The sequence below is a fragment of the Entamoeba histolytica genome, genomic scaffold, assembly GCF_000208925.1.
Source record: "Entamoeba histolytica HM-1:IMSS scf_1104750518999 genomic scaffold, whole genome shotgun sequence".
Lineage (NCBI taxonomy): Eukaryota > Evosea > Mastigamoebida > Endamoebidae > Entamoeba > Entamoeba histolytica.
Window position 1 is genome coordinate 1,389 of NW_001915146.1, and position 17,645 is coordinate 19,033.

A 17,645-nucleotide genomic window follows, 5' to 3' on the forward strand; every position below is an offset into this window, starting at 1 on the left:
TAATCACAACTTCTCAAATTTTTATTACTCGTCATTTATCTCAACTCATTCATTCTCTCTCTTTTCATATTCAAACTCATAATAAATCAATTCTTCCTATTATTATAAAACTCCTCAATACAATTAGTATCCCAGATTCCCTTTGGAATGACTTAATCGTTTTTCTTTATCTTCAATATCATTTTTCAAAAGATCAATTACAATCTTCGGTTTTAGACCTTTTACTTCATTTATCATCATATAATCCTGTTATGACATCTAATTACATTCAAATGTTTTTAAAATCTCTTAAAATAGAAGATGAATCAATGTTTATGTATTTGGTTTAATTCAATTAATTGGGGATTAGAAATAGTAAATCAAATATCCCCATAACAATACTTTCTATTTTTTTATGTTTTAGCTATCAGTTGATTTTCATAATTAATTTTAATGGATTTTACGATTTTTTTCTTCTTTTCTATTTTAGATAACAAAAAAATCTAAAGAAAATTTCATTTTATTCTTCCTACTTCCTTTTCTATTTTAATCTACAGATCTTATTTATCTTATTTTCCTTTCTCAATGGATATTATCACTCTAATTTGTTCATTAGTCATTCTTGGTGCTATAGCAGTGCTTGTTCGATTATATGCTGCTGGTGGTGTTAATCACTCTAAAAGAGATTTATCTGGAAAAGTTGTTGTTATTACTGGAGGAACTCATGGGATGGGTAAAGTTATTGTAGAACAACTTGCTGATACTGGGGCTACCATTATTTCTTGTTCAAGAAATAATGAAATTGCTCAGAAAGTAATTGAAGAAATTAAATCAGTACATAAAAGTTGTAATATTATTCATGAACATCTTGACTTATCAGATTTAGACTCAGTAAAACAGTGTGCAGAAAATATATTAAATAAGTATCATGAGATTGATATTTTAATTAATAACGCTGGAGTTATGAGAGTTCCTTATGGAAAGACTAAACAAGGGTATGAAACTCAAATGGGAGTGAATTATCTTGGTCATTTTCTTCTTACACAAAAACTTCTTAGTGCTTTAGAAAAATGTAATGGAAGAGTTATAAATTATTCTTCTGTTGCAAGTAAATTATATCATCGTAAGGAATTTCCATTTGTTGCAGAAGAAAAAGGGTTCTTCTCAATGAGATGGTATTGTGAAAGCAAATTATCTATGGCTATTATGGCTCAAGAACTTGCTAAAAGGAATGATAATATTATTGCTGTTTCTCTTCATCCAGGTTGTGTTAATACCGCATTATGGCAATTTTTCCCAATATGGCTTCAATATCTTTGTTGGCCAATTCTTCAAGTCATTTTTAAGACTCCATTAGAAGGAGCACAGACATGTCTTCATTTAATTCACTCTGAGTCAATTACAAATGGAGCTTATTATGCAGACTGTAAACCAGCAAAACACAACAAAATTATGGACGATAGTGATATATGCACAAAGCTTTGGAATGATTCGGTTGATGCTACAAAACAATTTTTATAAAATTGATTGATTATCGTCGTTCATGATGTTAATTTGTAAAAATAAATCTATTTTTTTAAACTCTTTATTCCTTTCAATGCAAAGTGTTACAACTTCTTTTGAAGAAATGAAGAGATTCAATTCAATTCTCTCAAAATGTTTTGGAGATAAAGAAATGATCAATCAGAATGACCTCTCTTTTATTATTCATTTACGTCGCTCATCAGAAACAAAGATAGAGTTATTAGAATACCTAGAATCAGTTATATTTTCTCAGTGTGAATTTATTGAGTCTACACATCTTAAAAGAACTCAGTCTTCTTTTTAATCATTGAACAATTTTTTTTTATCATATATTCCCTATTTTTCTTCATTTTATAATAAAAATAATAATTCAAAAAACATTTACATTGGTTTTAAATTTAATGATTTATTAAATACTTTAGTTCTTTTTTACAGAATCTACTTCTGATATTTATCATTTAATAAAAATTAATTCGTCGATTATTACGTTGAATTAAAACTTTTGATGAAATACTTCAAGTTTATGATTCCTATTCTTTGTTATTATGACTTCTTTAATTTGTCTTCACAAGTTAATTTTATTTTCTTAATTTATTTTTTATACATTTAATATTTATTCAGTTATTAATATATTTTTATTCTCTAATACTATTCTTGTTAATTTGTAATTTGAATTTATTAATTAATTTAGACATGTGTCATGTGTCAATTATTAAAAGTTGTTAATTGTCATTTTGTAATAATACACCTCTTTAATTTATTATTTATTATAATGATAATGTTGTTTTATTTTTATTACGTTTACTTATTATAATATTGATATTATTAGTTAGTTTATTTTTATGTTAATTCTATTTTTAATATCAATACTTATTCATAATTAATTAAAAATGATATTAATAAGCATTTATTTCTTTTTATTATATCCTATAACACAATGAACAATAATATAATATCATGTGACACTTAAACCAAATTTTATACATACACCCTTTATTATTTTAATAGATAAATCATGTTGTTAAACTAATCATACTTCCTTCTATTTAAATTTAAAAATTATTCCTTGTATTATATAATTTATTGAATAAACTATTTATGATAATTGTTTGTATTAAATATTTTTATTTTATAATAATTCTATAAAAAGATTTAAATTAATTTGGTAAACTTTTATCCTTTAATTGCTTATTAGATACAATGTTTATTATTATCATTGTTTTGACTATTAATAGGTATATCAATAATATTGATTTCATATATTTTTGATTGTTCTGTTTAGTAATAATTCTTCCTGTTCTTATTTATTCTCTATTTACTTATTTATTCTATTTCTTTTTTTTTGTTTTACTGAATTAGTAAGTAAGTTTATTTATAAGAATCATTCTAAACTAATAACAATACTAATATTGGATATTACTGTATGTTTAATATTATTATTTTAATGGTTTTATCTTGTACTATTGAGTTATTTTTATATCATATTATACTAACAAATCATTTTATTTAAGGTAAAATTCCCAGTTCATAGTCGTTAAAATTATTTTTTATGACATGTTTCAATTAACTTAATTTACTTGTAAATAGTAATAAAGAGAAAATCGTTCATTACCATTTTTTTAAACCACAAAGAACAACACATCTTTTCAAAATCAGCTTAAATAAAAAGTGACTTGAAAAAGAAACAAAAAGGAATAATTTAATAAATAATCACATTAATTAGGTATTTCTGGTGCTTTACACTTTTCTATCACACAAGGGTCTTGAAGGATACTATTTAATTGGTCAAGTCCTTCTTCTGTCCAAGAACCATTTAATATTTGCGAAATTTCTTTTGTAACCAATAATGCATTAGGACTTTGAGGAGATTCTATTGTAGTATATTTTGATGTTAAAATAATGTCCTGATCATCTACAGCACTGAGGCTCATTATACGGCGAGTATTCATGACTGAATAATAAGATTTCTTTCATTGAGTTAAATTACTGTATTAATAAAAAAAAAGAATGGGAGAAACTGAAGGAGATAATTCTCAACTACTATACTAAAAAATAAAAGTTCATTATAATTTCAAAAAATAACGTTTAAATAGATAATATCTAAATTTGACATTTCTTGTTTTAGAACAACGTTAATTAAAATAGAAGGAACTGAATTATAACTACTCATCAATGACAATAAGATCATTTCCTTTTTCATCATCTACCACAATTAAGTCATCATCTCCACTTTTAATCTCTTCATCCAAATGAATCACATTATTTTGAAGATTTACACGATTTCCTGGAACGTTATTCATTTCTACAGGAAGATATAAAATAGTTAAAGTCATAACATAGAGATTGACATAAGCTAGTGTAGTCAACGTAATTGAAGCATTGTTATGATATCCCATAAAATTAGCAGCAATTAAAAGACACAAATACAATATAATTACACAAATAGTAAATCCTCCATAATATTTCAAACGTAATGAAACAGGTCCTAATTTTCTACTTTCTGAATAAGTTCGAATAATACCAAATACTAACCAAAAGATATAAATTACTATAATACCTAAAATAAGAATTGACAAAACAACATTTGCTGGATCATCAATTCCCTTTAATGTAATAGAATAATTAGGTGTTGTACGGTTATACATTAACTCCGTAAAAACTAACATAAATAATGTTAATAATAATAATGCACGTGGAAGAATAAATCTAAATGATTTTCTTATATTTAATGGTTTACGTAAAGCTTCAAACATAGAAAGAACATAAAACATTAAGAAGCAAATAAAGAATGTTTCAATACCAGTATTAAATAATAAGAATGTTACACTATCTACTATATATTCATAAAAGAAGAATGGGTTATTAAATAATATTAATACAATATTTAGTATAAATGTCCACTTTTGTTCATGACACCATTGACTAATTGGGATACCTCTAATTGATGAAAGATATAACATACAACAGAAACTTGAAAACAAAATAAATGCCATTCTCCAAAACATTTCAAATACTGAATATGAAGTTGAAATATATGAATTTTCTACAATAATATCTCCTAAAGAAATATCAGTTGGTGTAAATGTAAATTCGAGAAGATAATTTGGATGTGTTAAATAAATTTGTGAAGCAAGTGGAATTGCTTTACAATCAAGACCTCTTGATGCAGGACATTTAACTTTTCTTGTTATTGTTTTTTCTTCAAGAAGTTCTAATGAATTGGTATCAACTTTACTATTTTTATCGATAGGTAAAGCTGATCCATATAATTTATAACTAATTTCAGTAATTCCTTTTGCTATTCACTTGTTAATTTTTTCTATCTCAAAAATACCAAAAAATTTATAAAACAAACCAGAAATTCCTTCTCTACCAAATCTCTTTTGAGGTATTAATGATATACGTGTTTCTTGGTTTAATACTGTGAATGGACCAAAGGCAACAGTTAATTTTGTCTTTTGTTCATTTAAATCAATACCATGACATATCTTTTTATCAAAATTAGAGACTTTTTCATCACAGTCCCATGTTGATAGGGTTTTAGAAAACCATGGATTTGGGATAGTCATTGAGATACTAATACAGAAAGTTACAATAACAACAAACATTGCAAATATTAAAAGAAATCCACATTTTGATAACTTAGATACAAGAAGCTTTGGCTCTTTGTTTGTAGTAGCTGTGTTGTTATAATTCATATCTGATTTTTAAGTTTTCAATTACCTTTTTATTTTTAAGATTTGACATTTTTGACAAACTTAAAAAAAATTCAAAAAATAACATAAATAGTAAAGTGAATAATAATTTGTTATTTGTTCTTATTTACAAAAAATGTTATTATATCACAAAATTAAATCACTGAAACTAAGAGAAAAATATTCTACTCATTGAATTAAAGAAAGTGACATTCAAGATAAGAACCAAAGTGAATATATATTAGGTAAAGAGAAAAAAAAACAAAAAGTCTTTAGTAAATTGAACAGAACGAATATATTAAAACATCTAAATGAATTATTGTTATTTTAGACTAATAACTTCAATTTAAAAAGTTATTTAGTAATTCTATTTCTACTCTTTGACAAAAAGTTTACAATAGTTATAAATCAGAAAAACAAATTAAAAACAACACACATTAATAAGATACTAATATAACATAATAAATGACTATATAATTAATAAAAAAAAATACATAATTTGTAATAGAATACAGTATCATCTAATGAAACAAATTAATCAAAACTAACAATAAAAATAAATAAGTTACAAAACAAATAAAATCTAATAAAGATATATTTTATAATTTATAATACAATAAAATAAGATAAAAAAAGATTAACAAATAAATGAATTAATAGAAAAAAGATATTAAAATAGATATTTAATTTTAGTAAAAAACAAAAAAACAACAACTGACAAAAATGTTAAATAATGATGTTATTAAATACGTTAAAAGAAGTTCTATTTTGATTTTAATAATTTTAAATTTGAATAAAAAGCAATTTTAATGAAAATAAATAAAAAGTAAAAATAAAAATATAGTTTTAAAGTTCTTTGACTTTATTTGTTGAAAAAGAATTTAATTTTTAAATGATTATTTCCATTTAAAGAAGACGACAATAGCAGTATGATTATCCATTGATCCTCTTTTTAAAGACTCAGCAATCATTTCAGTAGCTACAGCATCAAAATCTTTTTTCTTATGTTTTTCAATTGATTCATAAGTAAGAGTAATAAGTTCTTCATAATTCATTTTCTCATATAATCCATCACAAGTTAAAATAAGGAATGGATTATGTTTTCCAATTGGTGTCATTTGAAGAGCAGGAATTGGTGAAACAAAATCTTTCATTGATTTGTTATATGGATATTTAAATTCTATATCTCCAAATGATCTTGAAATAGCAAGAATTCCATTAATTCTTCCACAAATAACTTGTCCACCTGCTTCTTCAATTCGTTTTTTTTCTCCTTCATCAGTTGGATTATGTTTTGTTGATAATGGAACAGGTTTACATCCTTTTTCTTTTGGTTTAGTAATTCCAAGAACTGCTTCAGCATCTCCAAGATTAGCTGTATATAATCGTTTTCCAACTAAAAGAACAACACATGCAGTACATCCATTAGTCCAATGATCAGCTTCTGAACGTTTAAGAACTTCTTGATCAGTTTTTAAAAATGCATTATATAATGCTTTTTCATAATTACCAGCTTTAAATTCTGTTTCATTAACAAGAATTTGTGCAAAAACTTCTTCAGCAACTTTAGCAGCTTCTTTACCTCCATGTCCATCAAATACAGCAAATAATGCCATTTGATCTCCTTTAATTTTAAACATTTTATTTAAATCAGGAATAATTAAATGAGCGTCTTCCATTTGTGGACGAGGACCACATTCTTCATGAAATCCTATTTCCATTTTTGCTAATTTACCTTTGTCCATTTTATTTGGTATGTTTTTTCTTAGTTCATTTTTTTTAATTGAAGTTTCTTTCCTTCTTATTTAAATATTGATAAAACAACATTGTTTTTACTTCTCTTGGTTTTATTTATTTTTTTTTCTTTTTCATTAAAAAACTTCCTTATAAACCTCTCATTTCTCTTCTTCTTTCTTTAAGAATTCCTCTCCTTTGTTTATTTTTCTTCTTTCAGTGTTTTTTCATCCTCTCCTTTTTTAGTTGTTTAACTAATCTAAAAAATTGAAAGTTTATCTACTCAAATGGATCAATCTCTTCCTTCTTTCTTATTTGTTTTGTTTCTTTTATTGTTTTATCATTTTTATTACTCAATTTTTATTATAGGCACTTTATTCTTTCCTTTGTTTCTATTAACTTGAATTATTCTGTGTTTAGAATAATACTGTTCTTCAATTCTTTTTTCTCAAAGTCTTTACTTATGGTGTGTTTTTCACTAAAGAAAAGAAAAAAAATTTCACTCAGTGGAGTTTATTTTGAAAGCTACTTAATTTTGGCTTTACACCCATTAAAAATTTTTTGAGATAAACCCCACTAGACTCTTAATGAACGTAATTATAAGATTCGGCAAATTAAGTTCTTGATTACCTAGTACATTAAGGAAATAAATGAAAAGACAACAACTAAGAAAGAAACTTCAAAAACAGGAAAACCTACTTTTTTCTCTTTTCATATAACTAGTGAAGATAATGGGGGACAAAAAAAATAGAGCACAATAGTGTAAATCACAGGGACTTTACCTTAAGAATCTACTTAGCTTAAGAATAGAAAAAATTAGAAAAGAAATGGTCACTATAAAAGAGAACTAGTATTGTGTCAAATTTCATTAGACTTAAGTTTAAAATATGTCTCAACAATCTACTAATGCCCATATTTATATTTATATGCTTGAACAAGGATATCGAGATGCAGCTAAAGTATTTAAAAAAGAAGCAAAAGTCGATTATGATGCCGAGGCTAGTTGTATAGAGTGTATTTCTGCATGTTCTTCACAATCATTAGAAAAGAAAGAAGGGATTGTAAGAAAATCTAGTTTATTACAAGACACTAAAAAGCCAGTAATTAAAACTGAGAAAGAAAAAAAAAAAGACAAAAAAGTATCGAAAAAAGAAGATGAAAAGAAAGCATCAGAAAAATCAACACCAAAGAAAGATGAAAATAAACCAAAAAAACCAAAAAATGCTTATTTATTATTTTCATCAGAAAAGTACCCTCAATATAAGAAACAGTTCCCTGATTTAAAAATATCAGAGATTGGTAAAAAAATAGGGGTCGAATGGAAAGAATTACCTGAAGAACAAAAGAAAAAATATATCGACCAATATTATGCATCTAAAGCAGAGTATAATGATAAATTAAAAGAATATGATGCACAAACACTAAGCACTGAAGATAAAAAAGAAAAGAAATCAAAAAAAGTAACAAAGAAGGAAGATGAAAAGGCTACAGAAGAAAAAAAACCAAAGAAAGTTGAAATTAAAAAAGAAGATGAAAAACCAAAGAAGGTTGAAAGTAAGAAGGAAGAAAAAACAAAGAAGGTTGAAATAAAAAAAGAAGATGATGAAAAAACAAAGAAAGTTGAAATAAAAAAAGAAGATGAAAAAAAAGAAAAAAAACATTCAAAGAAAGAAGATAAGAAAAAAGAAGAAATGAAAAAGAATGAAGGAAAGAAAGAAAGTGATAAAAAAGAAGATACAAAAAAAGACAAGAAAGTGAAGAAGTCGGAAAAGAAAGATGAGATAAAAAAAGAGGATGAAAAAAAACATGAAAAGAAAGAGGAAAAAACAGAAGAAAAGAAACCTAAAAAACCTGAAAGTGAAAAAGAAGAAAGTAAAAAAGAAAAGAAACATTCAAAGAAAGAAGATAAGAAAAAGGATGAAGAAAAATCAAAAAAGGTTGAAGACAAGAAAAGTAAAAAACAAAAAAAGGATGAGTCAAGTTCATCTGATGAAGATATGAATACTGTTCTTCTTAAAATTCAAAAAAAAATAAAATCGTAAATATAAAAAATACACACATTCTTTCAAATGATTACTTTATTAATTTTAATTATATTTTAAATAGATAAAGAATTAACAATAGAAAAAAAAAATGAAAGATTAGAATTTAGGATAGTATAATTAGACAATAACCAAACAATTAATAGGATTTCTTTTTCTTGAACGAGTTATACAACGCATAGGATTTGAACAAATAGCATCATATGATTGAGAAGGTGTAAGACCAAGAGTCCTACCAAAATGTTGTAGTGAACGAAGAGACTTAAATGAATTTAATGAAGTAGCACCACTTGAAAGAATTAAATTTCTAGCTTTAGTTAATATGATAAAGTCATGAATATTTGAAAAAATTTGAGAACGTAAATTTCCATTTTTAATAGATGAAAGAGATGACATCTTTATTTCAAAAAAAATTCCTCTTGTAAGAGCAGTTTTTATAGCATTTATATTAGTATAAAAAGAATACCGTAAAAAGTCTAATGTAATAATATCAGTAGTTGCTAATGAACATGTTTCATTAAATGCCCTTTCATTAGTTGGTTCTACTGATACTAAGTCAAATGACTTACCAATAACAACCTATTTCATTAAATATATTTAATGGACAAAAAAAATTAAAATAATAAACAAACTAAAGAATGAAGTGTTTGTAAATTTGATACAATAAATGATGCTCTTGTAAGTTGTTTATGACTAGGTAATAATGAATATTCTCCACTAGGTAAATTAGTTTGATATTGATATTTAGGTGGTTTAATGTCTTGGAAAAGCCTATTTTCTTTAATTTTAATAGCAAAAATTACATAGCGAAATTCATTAAAAAGAGGAGATTGGGATATTTCATTATATCCATTCTCTGAGTATTCAACACAGCAATCAGCCATTTTTCGACTTTATTAGTTTTCGCCGTCAATTAAGTGATTTAAAAAGTGGTCAGCATTTTATTTTTCTTGGTATCAAATTAGTAGTTTTCCCTTGTATTTCTTCTTTTTTTTTCATTTTTGGTAATTGTTTTTTTTATTTCGCCATCAAATCAACTCTTTTGTTTCTTATTTATTACTAATAATCGTTTAGAATCTACGATTGATTTTTGAGAGTATATTGACTGAATTATCTAACGTTCAATACTATTTTATTAAAAAATCTTTTTATTTTAATCTTTATTTTTCTATATTCTTACTTTATCTTTTTTTAATTTTGTGCTATTTACTAATTTTCAAAGCTTCTTTTTTAAAACAACTTCTTGAAATAAACACATTACACTAACTTTCTGATGCAAGATAGTTTATAACAAAAAACTAAATAATTGAAGGTTCTAAACCATTTAAAAAGAATAAAAATAATGAATGAAAAAGAAGCTTTATTTTAGTTTAAATAAGTCACATAAACTATAGAATATCAAAAACCAAAAGAACAATAGAAAGATTTATGACAAAATCATAAAAAAATTAACATACATTTAACATAAATATAATTTTAATAAGAAATATTTTCTTTAAAACTAAATATTATTAAATTCATTTTTTTAATAAAACTAAATTAATCTATAAAATAAAAATAGTTTTAGTAAAACTTCAATTAGACACAAATATGTTCTATTCAATTCTATTCTTCATCCATTAAACAAACCATATTTTCTTGAACAAATTGAATAACAGGACCATTCATTAAAAGGTCATCTATTATTTGTTTTAAAACATTAATCACATCATTATTATTTGTTAATGCAACATAATGATAAATTGACATAAGATGAATAGGTTTTAAGAGTACAATAATTTTCTTAATAGTTTCTATTCTATTTGCAATTATAGGTACATCATTATTAATTTTATTAATAAATCCAATCAATGCATTTGACACTTCTTCTGGTGTTAATAAATCATGTTCAATAGAATAAAACACATCACTTGCCATTGCTAAATATTCAATACAATCATTTTGTATTGTTGAAGCTTGACAAGTAGAATAGAGTAAAGCATCTTGAATTGCAAAACATGTTTTTGTAAGAATGATCCAAAATTTTACATGAAATAGACCATGAACATAACTAGATTTAAGTTATATAATTATAAAATAGAAATAACAAAAAGATAAATCAAACTTGGATGCTAAACGATGAATAATTTCCATTTGTTGATTATTTTCATAATACAAAGCTTTAAAAGCATTTACATTTCTTCCAAGATTCTAAAGAAATAAGTCTTTTATTTTCTTTTTAATAGAGACTGTTTTTTTTTTGGTTAGTAGATTTATTTAATATTACAAACAGAATAAAGGTCATCAGTAATTTTTTGTAAAGACGTTGTAATACCTTCAAAACTATCACATGATGATTCTTCTACAAATTGAATAAATTCTTTCATATCATTCTTCATATCAGAAATTAATGGGATTGCATCTTCATATTCTCCAAAGAATTCAACAGCTTTTAAGAAAGTAAGAGGTTGAGTTGGTAGATTAAGAGTCATAAAATAATATTACTAGTTCTTTTTATGAAAAGAAAAAACCGAAATGAAAAGGAACAAATAATAAAAAGAGAATTTTAAAAGATTTATCAAACATTTAAATAAAAACAATAACTCGTTTATGTGATTGTTTGTTTAATGATACTCATTCTTCATTTGTTATGACTATTCTTCAATTCGATAATGAATTGGTAGAATTTGATGGCTTTACTTTAAATTGATCACCAATGCATTGAATGTATACATAACAAGATGTAACAACTCGAATTGTTTCAGGAAATCCCTTTTTTAGTCTAGCATCTTCAAGTTTTTTTAAACATTTATTAAAACTACCAACATTATATCTTAAATGGTTTTTACGTTCTTTTTCTCCTTTAATTCCATCATAAATATTAATTCCTTTTAATTGAGTATATTCTTTAAAAACATCTACTGCAAGAATACTTGGAAATCCTTTGATTCTTGCAACACTTTTTCCTTGTTCTATTATTTTTTTCATGACATCAATAACTAAATTGTAATTTACATCAAAAACACATTTTTGGGGATTTTTAAATAAAACACTTGTAGACAATTCTTCAGTCTCTTCTAAATCTACTTTTTTTTCTTCACTATGTTCTCTCATTGTTTTTAGTGTTATATCTTCAATAGTATCTGTTTCATCATCCTCAATAACTGTTTTCTTTTTAATTTCTTTTTTTCTTTCTTTTGTTGGTTGACGTGGCTTTTTCCGTTCTTCTTTTTCTAATGAGAGTCCTTTCATTTCAAATAATTGTGTTGTATTTGAATCTTCTCCTCCAACAAGAGCAAGTCCTATTATTTCATCATTTATTTCATTGTATTGTTTTTTTAATGTCATTAGATCCCTATTCACATATTCCAACTTAGTTTCTAACAATGCTTTCTCTTGTTTAGTCTTTTCAATTTCACTTTTAATTCTTTCAAATTGAACTTTTTGTGTTGCTAATTCTAATTCTTTCTTTTCATCATTTTCTCGAAGTTGAAGAATCTCTTGTTTTAGTCTTTTCACTTCTTCTTCTGCTTTTGAGCATTTTATTTTCATCTCTTCTATATTTTTTTCTTTATCTTTCATCTGTTCTGCATTGCTCTTTAATTTACAATATTCATCTAAAGACAAAGTAATGTTCTTATCTACGCTCATTGACTCTTTTTGAAGATGGTTCTTTTTTATTTGATCCTTTGATTCTTTTCTTTTTCTTCATCTTTTCCTTTCTTTTTTTTCTCTTTCTACCATTTATTTTCCCTAAGTTTTTAAAGAATAGATTTTATTTTAGGGTTTTTTATAACCCTCACTATTTTTATATTTACTAATAAAAATTTTTAAAAGAAATGTTAAAAATTATGAAACATCTTTCTTTCCTTTCTTTATTCGGACGTCACTACTCGCTTAAATTCTTCAAATGATATTTTCCCATCTTTATCTGTATCAGCTTCTTTAATCATAGCATTGATTTCCTCGTTTGTGAGTTTTTCTCCTAGTGTTGTCATAACCCTTTTTAAAGAGACAGTTGTAATATAGTCAGTACCTTCAAAAGCAAAAATGTCAAACACTTGACGAAGTTCTTCTTCAGTCATTTACTTTATTATTTTTTCATAGTTCTGTTTTTTGTCTCAAGAAAAAACTATTAATTATGACTTACCTTTTCAAATAAATTCAACAGCTATATCTTAGGAAGAATAAAAAGGTATCTCTTAGTTTTTTATTTGCTTGTCATTAATTATCCAATTATTATCACATTCTCAAAAAGACATGAAAAATAAGAAAATCTAAACTGAATCTTAAAATTTTATTTAATCTTAATGAAAGTAGAAAGTCTCGCAAAATTCAGAGAATACGCAGAAGCATTGTTCAGGGCTAATCAAAATGTTTGTTAAACAAAAGACTAAGGTTATTAGTCATGAATTTGTAATTCAAATTGAATTAAGAAAGGGTTGAACTGATTAGATAGACAAGATATTTTATGAAGTATCGAGATGATGATTTGATTATTACTTTAAAAGTTACTGATAACGTTAAAACATATACCTACGACATTAAGGATAGAAAAGAAATGAATGCTGTTACTGAATTAAATATGAAAATGATGTCATACATGTCAGGAAGAACAAAATTGGAATAATCAATTCACTCCTTTTGGTAATTATTTTTCCAGTATTATATTTTAATGGAACAAATGAAATAATAAAAACTCAATTTAGAAACCATGGATTTTAATATTTTCTGGAAGAAGAATACCTTCAGCAAGGAAGAAATTTGAGGCAGCTTTACGTTGATCACCTGATAACTTAAATTCAACTTCGCCATCTTTTGATTTTTGTAATGAGCCGTTACAATTAAATGTCTATAAATATTTAGTTATATTGAATTTATAAGTATCTTCAAAAAAAAAGACAAACACGTTTAAAGTGCTTAAGAATTAAATCAGCGTCATACCTTTCTGGAATACCTGTAATTGTTGTTACACATTTTCTTCCATTACGTTGTTGTATTCTAAAATGAACAATAAATGATCCTTTTCCTGAAATGGTTGATTCCTCAACTAGTTGGTCGTTATTTGTAATAAGTTCAGCTGATTCTGCCATGATTGTGACTTTTGGTTCTTTTAGTTCTTTTTATGTTTTTGTCTTTCTTAAAATTATATTTTTATTATATTTTTATTATTATTTTACTATTAAAACCCTATTCTTTTTTTTTATCACGCATTCAACTTTGACGTTTCATTAATATCAAAAAATGTGTTATAAAACATACAAGAAAGTACTAAGTAATTATAGAATGGAAATCAGGGTTTAAAAACAAAAAGTAATTAAAACAAAAGGACTAAATAATCACATTGAAGTTTAATGGAAAGAGAAGAAAAATACGAAAAGCCACAAAAGAAACAAGTCCGTTCTGTTGACGATGTAAAAATATATTCAGTCAATCATCCAATTGAACAAAAAGCAGTGAAAGAAAAACATTTTGTTGAAATTGATGATACAAAAAGTAAAAATGACATGAGAAAAGAATATAAATCACAAAAACATCAAAAGCCAAAAGGAAAAACACCTCAAAGAGGAGGTAAACGAATAGAACGATTTGAAGAAGATTAAATAATATTTTGATGTCTTTTTTTTTCATAAATTGAAAGAAAATTCATTTATTTTTGTTTTTTTTATTGTTAAAAATATATTTCTTTACTAAAACTCAATTCAAATAAAATGAGAATATCATTTTATATATCAATCTCAAATGGACTGTATTCAATCTTATGAAGAACAACTACAGGAAACTTCCACTCAGGATTATTGTTTGGTATAATCTGACTCTTTTCATAATCAATACCTTCTTCTTTTTCATTCTCTTGTGTGTTATTATCTTCATCAATAACAGAATATCGTGTAAAATGAGGAACAACAAAAGTAACAGTTTTAGTATTTTCTTCATAACTTTTAATATCTACTTTCTTACTTAAACGAGGAAGAAGTTTTCTAAATTCTTCTACTGTATCAACGACATTCTCTAAAACAATAGTAGCTTCTTTATTTAATTTCTCTCCAAATCGAGGTTTTTGAATTCCATCTGGATAAACATCACAATATCCTCGTTCTATAATAATAGATATATCTAAATTAACATTTGTTAAATCAACTTTTGACCACATAACTTTACCATAACCTGGTCTTGAAACTTCAAATGAAGAAACATCTTTAAGTTGTTCAATTGACATAGCTTTTAATGTTTGCATTGAAGGATTACATACATATCCTTGTTTTAATCCTATTGGTTTAATGTCATATGAAACATTTGGTTGTAATGACTCAATTTCTCTTTCAGCATCAAATAATATTTTGTCAATAACTTTTGGATCAATTATACAACATGATGTATTAAACATCATTTCTTCTGGTCTTACAAAATCTGGTTGATTCATTGATGTTTGGTCATGATATACCCATGACTTTTCTTTATTTTGTTTGTCTTTTGAAACGTTAGTTCCAATTGATAATGATGAAATAGAAAGAGGGTTTAATAACACTGTGTTATTATTTCCTGTTGTTGAATTTCCAAATCCAGTATTAAGTGTGTTTGAGAAAAGACTATTAGTACTTCCAAGTCCTGTTGTTGTATTTGTTCCAAATCCATTATTAAGTGAAGTGGAAAAAAGGTTAGTAGAACTTCCAAATCCTCCATTTGAGTTTAATGAAAGAAATGCATTAGTTGAAAGACTAGGTATACTGCTATTTGTTCCAGATGTTAAAGAGGTATTTTGATTTAAGTTTTGCATGAAATGAATCTCAAGATTTTATTTTCCTATTTTTGTTTTTTATCTTTATAAAAATGCAATATATAACAAAAAATAATAAATTGTATTATTTTAGTTCAAAAATATTCTTTTTTTAAGAAGTACTTTATAAGTTTAATTGAAAGAAATAATAAATAAAATAAATGATATTCCTATTACTTTCATTATTAACCAAGTCATTATAATGACATGAATTTAAAAAGTTAGAAAAATGAATTAATTTTAATCTCAAAACATAAGAAAAAAGAAAAATAATAATTGTATTAAATAAAAAATACAAATATTATAAATATTTTTTAGTTTGCTTCATTCAGAATAATCAAAAAGAATAATTTTATATGAAAATAATCAGAATGAGACTATTTATTTTAATTGATTTTTAACTTATAAAAATCCGTTTTGTTATTAAAATAATCAACAATAAATTTATTCACCATTAATCGTCTAAAAAACAAAATGAGTTAAGCAATAGCATCATATTCGCTAGACTTACTAGTCATCTTCTTATAAATGAATAAAATTGTAATTGCAAGAATCAAAATTATTGTGACAACAGCAATACCAATAGCACACCCAACGGCAACCCAAAATTCTACAGAATATTTATTGTCATCTTCTGTTCCACTACTTGAGTCATTACTATAACTACTTGATTGTTCAGAGAAAGCACAAATAATGAATAAGGCAAGAAGAATGACTACTTTCATTTGTAGTATTGAATTGAAAACCCTTTTACTAGATTAGATTAAATAACAAATATTCTTTCTACTCAAACTATTCAAAGTTTTTCTATATAACAGTTCAATTTAAAGAATAAACTACCATTTGTTGAAGATAAAAGCAGATTATTATTATTTTTCTTTAAATTTAAAATTATTTTTAATATTTCAAACTTATTATATTGTTCATGTTATTACCAATAACTGTTATTTGCCTAAAAAACTGTTTCTATTTAATTTAATATTTTATAGAATGAAGATAAAATAAGTTTTTTATTGACCCTATTAGTAATTCAAATTAAAAAAATTAAAGCGGAATTTTCATTTCTCATTTCTTTGTTAAAAAATATATTGAAATTTAATAATTTATAAGTAATCTTTTATTATACTAATTTTTCATCTTTTTTTTTCTGTATTTCAGAAATTTCTTTTTTAAGGGTTTCAAAATTTCTCTTCATTTAATTTAAAAATCAAAAAGTATATTACGTTCTATCATGTTTTATTTAATTCATTTAATGAGTCAAAAACTTTGATTGACACAAATTTAACGATTGTGGTTCAATAACAAAAATTTTTTCTCATAACTATCATTAAAATAATAAAAAATTAAAACAAATATCCTTTTTTTATTAAGGAAATATTGCGTAGATTTGATGAAAATAAGATATTGAACGATAAAAAATATCTTTAAAATAAAATCAATTAATTAAGTAAATTGATAAATATATAATAAGTCTTGTCAACTAAAATGAATTTAAACTAATTAATTTTAATATTCATCTATGTTGTTATACTAATGGCAATAATATGGTTATAATAAAAATATTATCTAATTAATGTTATTTACTTCTATATTCAAGTTTCCATTTTTGAGTAAATACTTTATTAAACAAAAAAATGATTTACCCTGTCATATTCTTACATCCCATCATTCTACATTTCTATTTATTCTCCTTTATTTTTAATAAATTTGTTTGCAATAATACCTTTAAAATAAACATTCTTTTGATGGATATAAGCACACCCTATATCATTTTATATTTCTGTTATTTGTTTTATTGTTCTTTAATAAACATTGTTCAATTGTATTTTTAAGAAATGAAGTAAAAACTTTTAAAACCCAATTTATCCATGTAATAGTCAATAATGTTTATGATTTAATTCATATCATTCTTTA

At 24.5% G+C, this 17,645-nt stretch overlaps 10 protein-coding genes across 10 annotated transcripts; 3 read left to right on the forward strand and 7 right to left on the reverse strand.

Annotated features, from left to right (window-relative positions):
• Positions 1-564: 564 nt before the first annotated feature.
• Positions 565-1,500, forward strand: EHI_179310 (short chain dehydrogenase family protein; the record flags this gene model as incomplete). Its single annotated transcript, XM_645897.1, has 1 exon — positions 565-1,500. One exon carries the CDS (start codon positions 565-567, stop codon positions 1,498-1,500), a length of 936 nt encoding a protein of 311 aa, XP_650989.1.
• Positions 1,501-3,665: 2,165 nt separating this feature from the next.
• Positions 3,666-5,201, reverse strand: EHI_179320 (uncharacterized protein; the record flags this gene model as incomplete). Its single annotated transcript, XM_645899.1, has 2 exons — positions 3,666-4,801; positions 4,859-5,201. 2 exons carry the CDS (start codon positions 5,199-5,201, stop codon positions 3,666-3,668), a joined length of 1,479 nt encoding a protein of 492 aa, XP_650991.1.
• An 893-nt stretch (positions 5,202-6,094) lies between these two features.
• On the reverse strand, positions 6,095-6,943 carry EHI_179330 (protein phosphatase family protein; the record flags this gene model as incomplete). Its single annotated transcript, XM_645900.1, has 1 exon — positions 6,095-6,943. The coding sequence occupies one exon, from the start codon at positions 6,941-6,943 to the stop codon at positions 6,095-6,097; it is 849 nt and encodes a 282-aa protein (XP_650992.1).
• An 876-nt stretch (positions 6,944-7,819) lies between these two features.
• EHI_179340 (HMG box protein) lies at positions 7,820-8,974 on the forward strand (the record flags this gene model as incomplete). The annotated part of the gene is made up of 1 exon (XM_645901.1): positions 7,820-8,974. One exon carries the CDS (start codon positions 7,820-7,822, stop codon positions 8,972-8,974), a length of 1,155 nt encoding a protein of 384 aa, XP_650993.1.
• Positions 8,975-9,094: 120 nt separating this feature from the next.
• Positions 9,095-9,858, reverse strand: EHI_179350 (ribonuclease P protein subunit p30, putative; the record flags this gene model as incomplete). The annotated part of the gene is made up of 2 exons (XM_645902.1): positions 9,095-9,553; positions 9,607-9,858. 2 exons carry the CDS (start codon positions 9,856-9,858, stop codon positions 9,095-9,097), a joined length of 711 nt encoding a protein of 236 aa, XP_650994.1.
• A 721-nt stretch (positions 9,859-10,579) lies between these two features.
• On the reverse strand, positions 10,580-11,445 carry EHI_179360 (uncharacterized protein; the record flags this gene model as incomplete). The annotated part of the gene is made up of 3 exons (XM_645903.1): positions 10,580-11,024; positions 11,079-11,164; positions 11,245-11,445. 3 exons carry the CDS (start codon positions 11,443-11,445, stop codon positions 10,580-10,582), a joined length of 732 nt encoding a protein of 243 aa, XP_650995.1.
• A 169-nt stretch (positions 11,446-11,614) lies between these two features.
• Positions 11,615-12,604, reverse strand: EHI_179370 (uncharacterized protein; the record flags this gene model as incomplete). The annotated part of the gene is made up of 1 exon (XM_645904.1): positions 11,615-12,604. One exon carries the CDS (start codon positions 12,602-12,604, stop codon positions 11,615-11,617), a length of 990 nt encoding a protein of 329 aa, XP_650996.1.
• Positions 12,605-13,263: 659 nt separating this feature from the next.
• Positions 13,264-13,583, forward strand: EHI_179380 (uncharacterized protein; the record flags this gene model as incomplete). The annotated part of the gene is made up of 2 exons (XM_645906.1): positions 13,264-13,329; positions 13,413-13,583. 2 exons carry the CDS (start codon positions 13,264-13,266, stop codon positions 13,581-13,583), a joined length of 237 nt encoding a protein of 78 aa, XP_650998.1.
• Positions 13,584-13,658: 75 nt separating this feature from the next.
• EHI_179390 (Translation initiation factor, putative) lies at positions 13,659-14,046 on the reverse strand (the record flags this gene model as incomplete). Its single annotated transcript, XM_645907.1, has 2 exons — positions 13,659-13,805; positions 13,861-14,046. 2 exons carry the CDS (start codon positions 14,044-14,046, stop codon positions 13,659-13,661), a joined length of 333 nt encoding a protein of 110 aa, XP_650999.1.
• Positions 14,047-14,678: 632 nt separating this feature from the next.
• Positions 14,679-15,731, reverse strand: EHI_179400 (nuclear pore protein, putative; the record flags this gene model as incomplete). Its single annotated transcript, XM_645909.1, has 1 exon — positions 14,679-15,731. One exon carries the CDS (start codon positions 15,729-15,731, stop codon positions 14,679-14,681), a length of 1,053 nt encoding a protein of 350 aa, XP_651001.1.
• Positions 15,732-17,645: the final 1,914 nt, after the last annotated feature.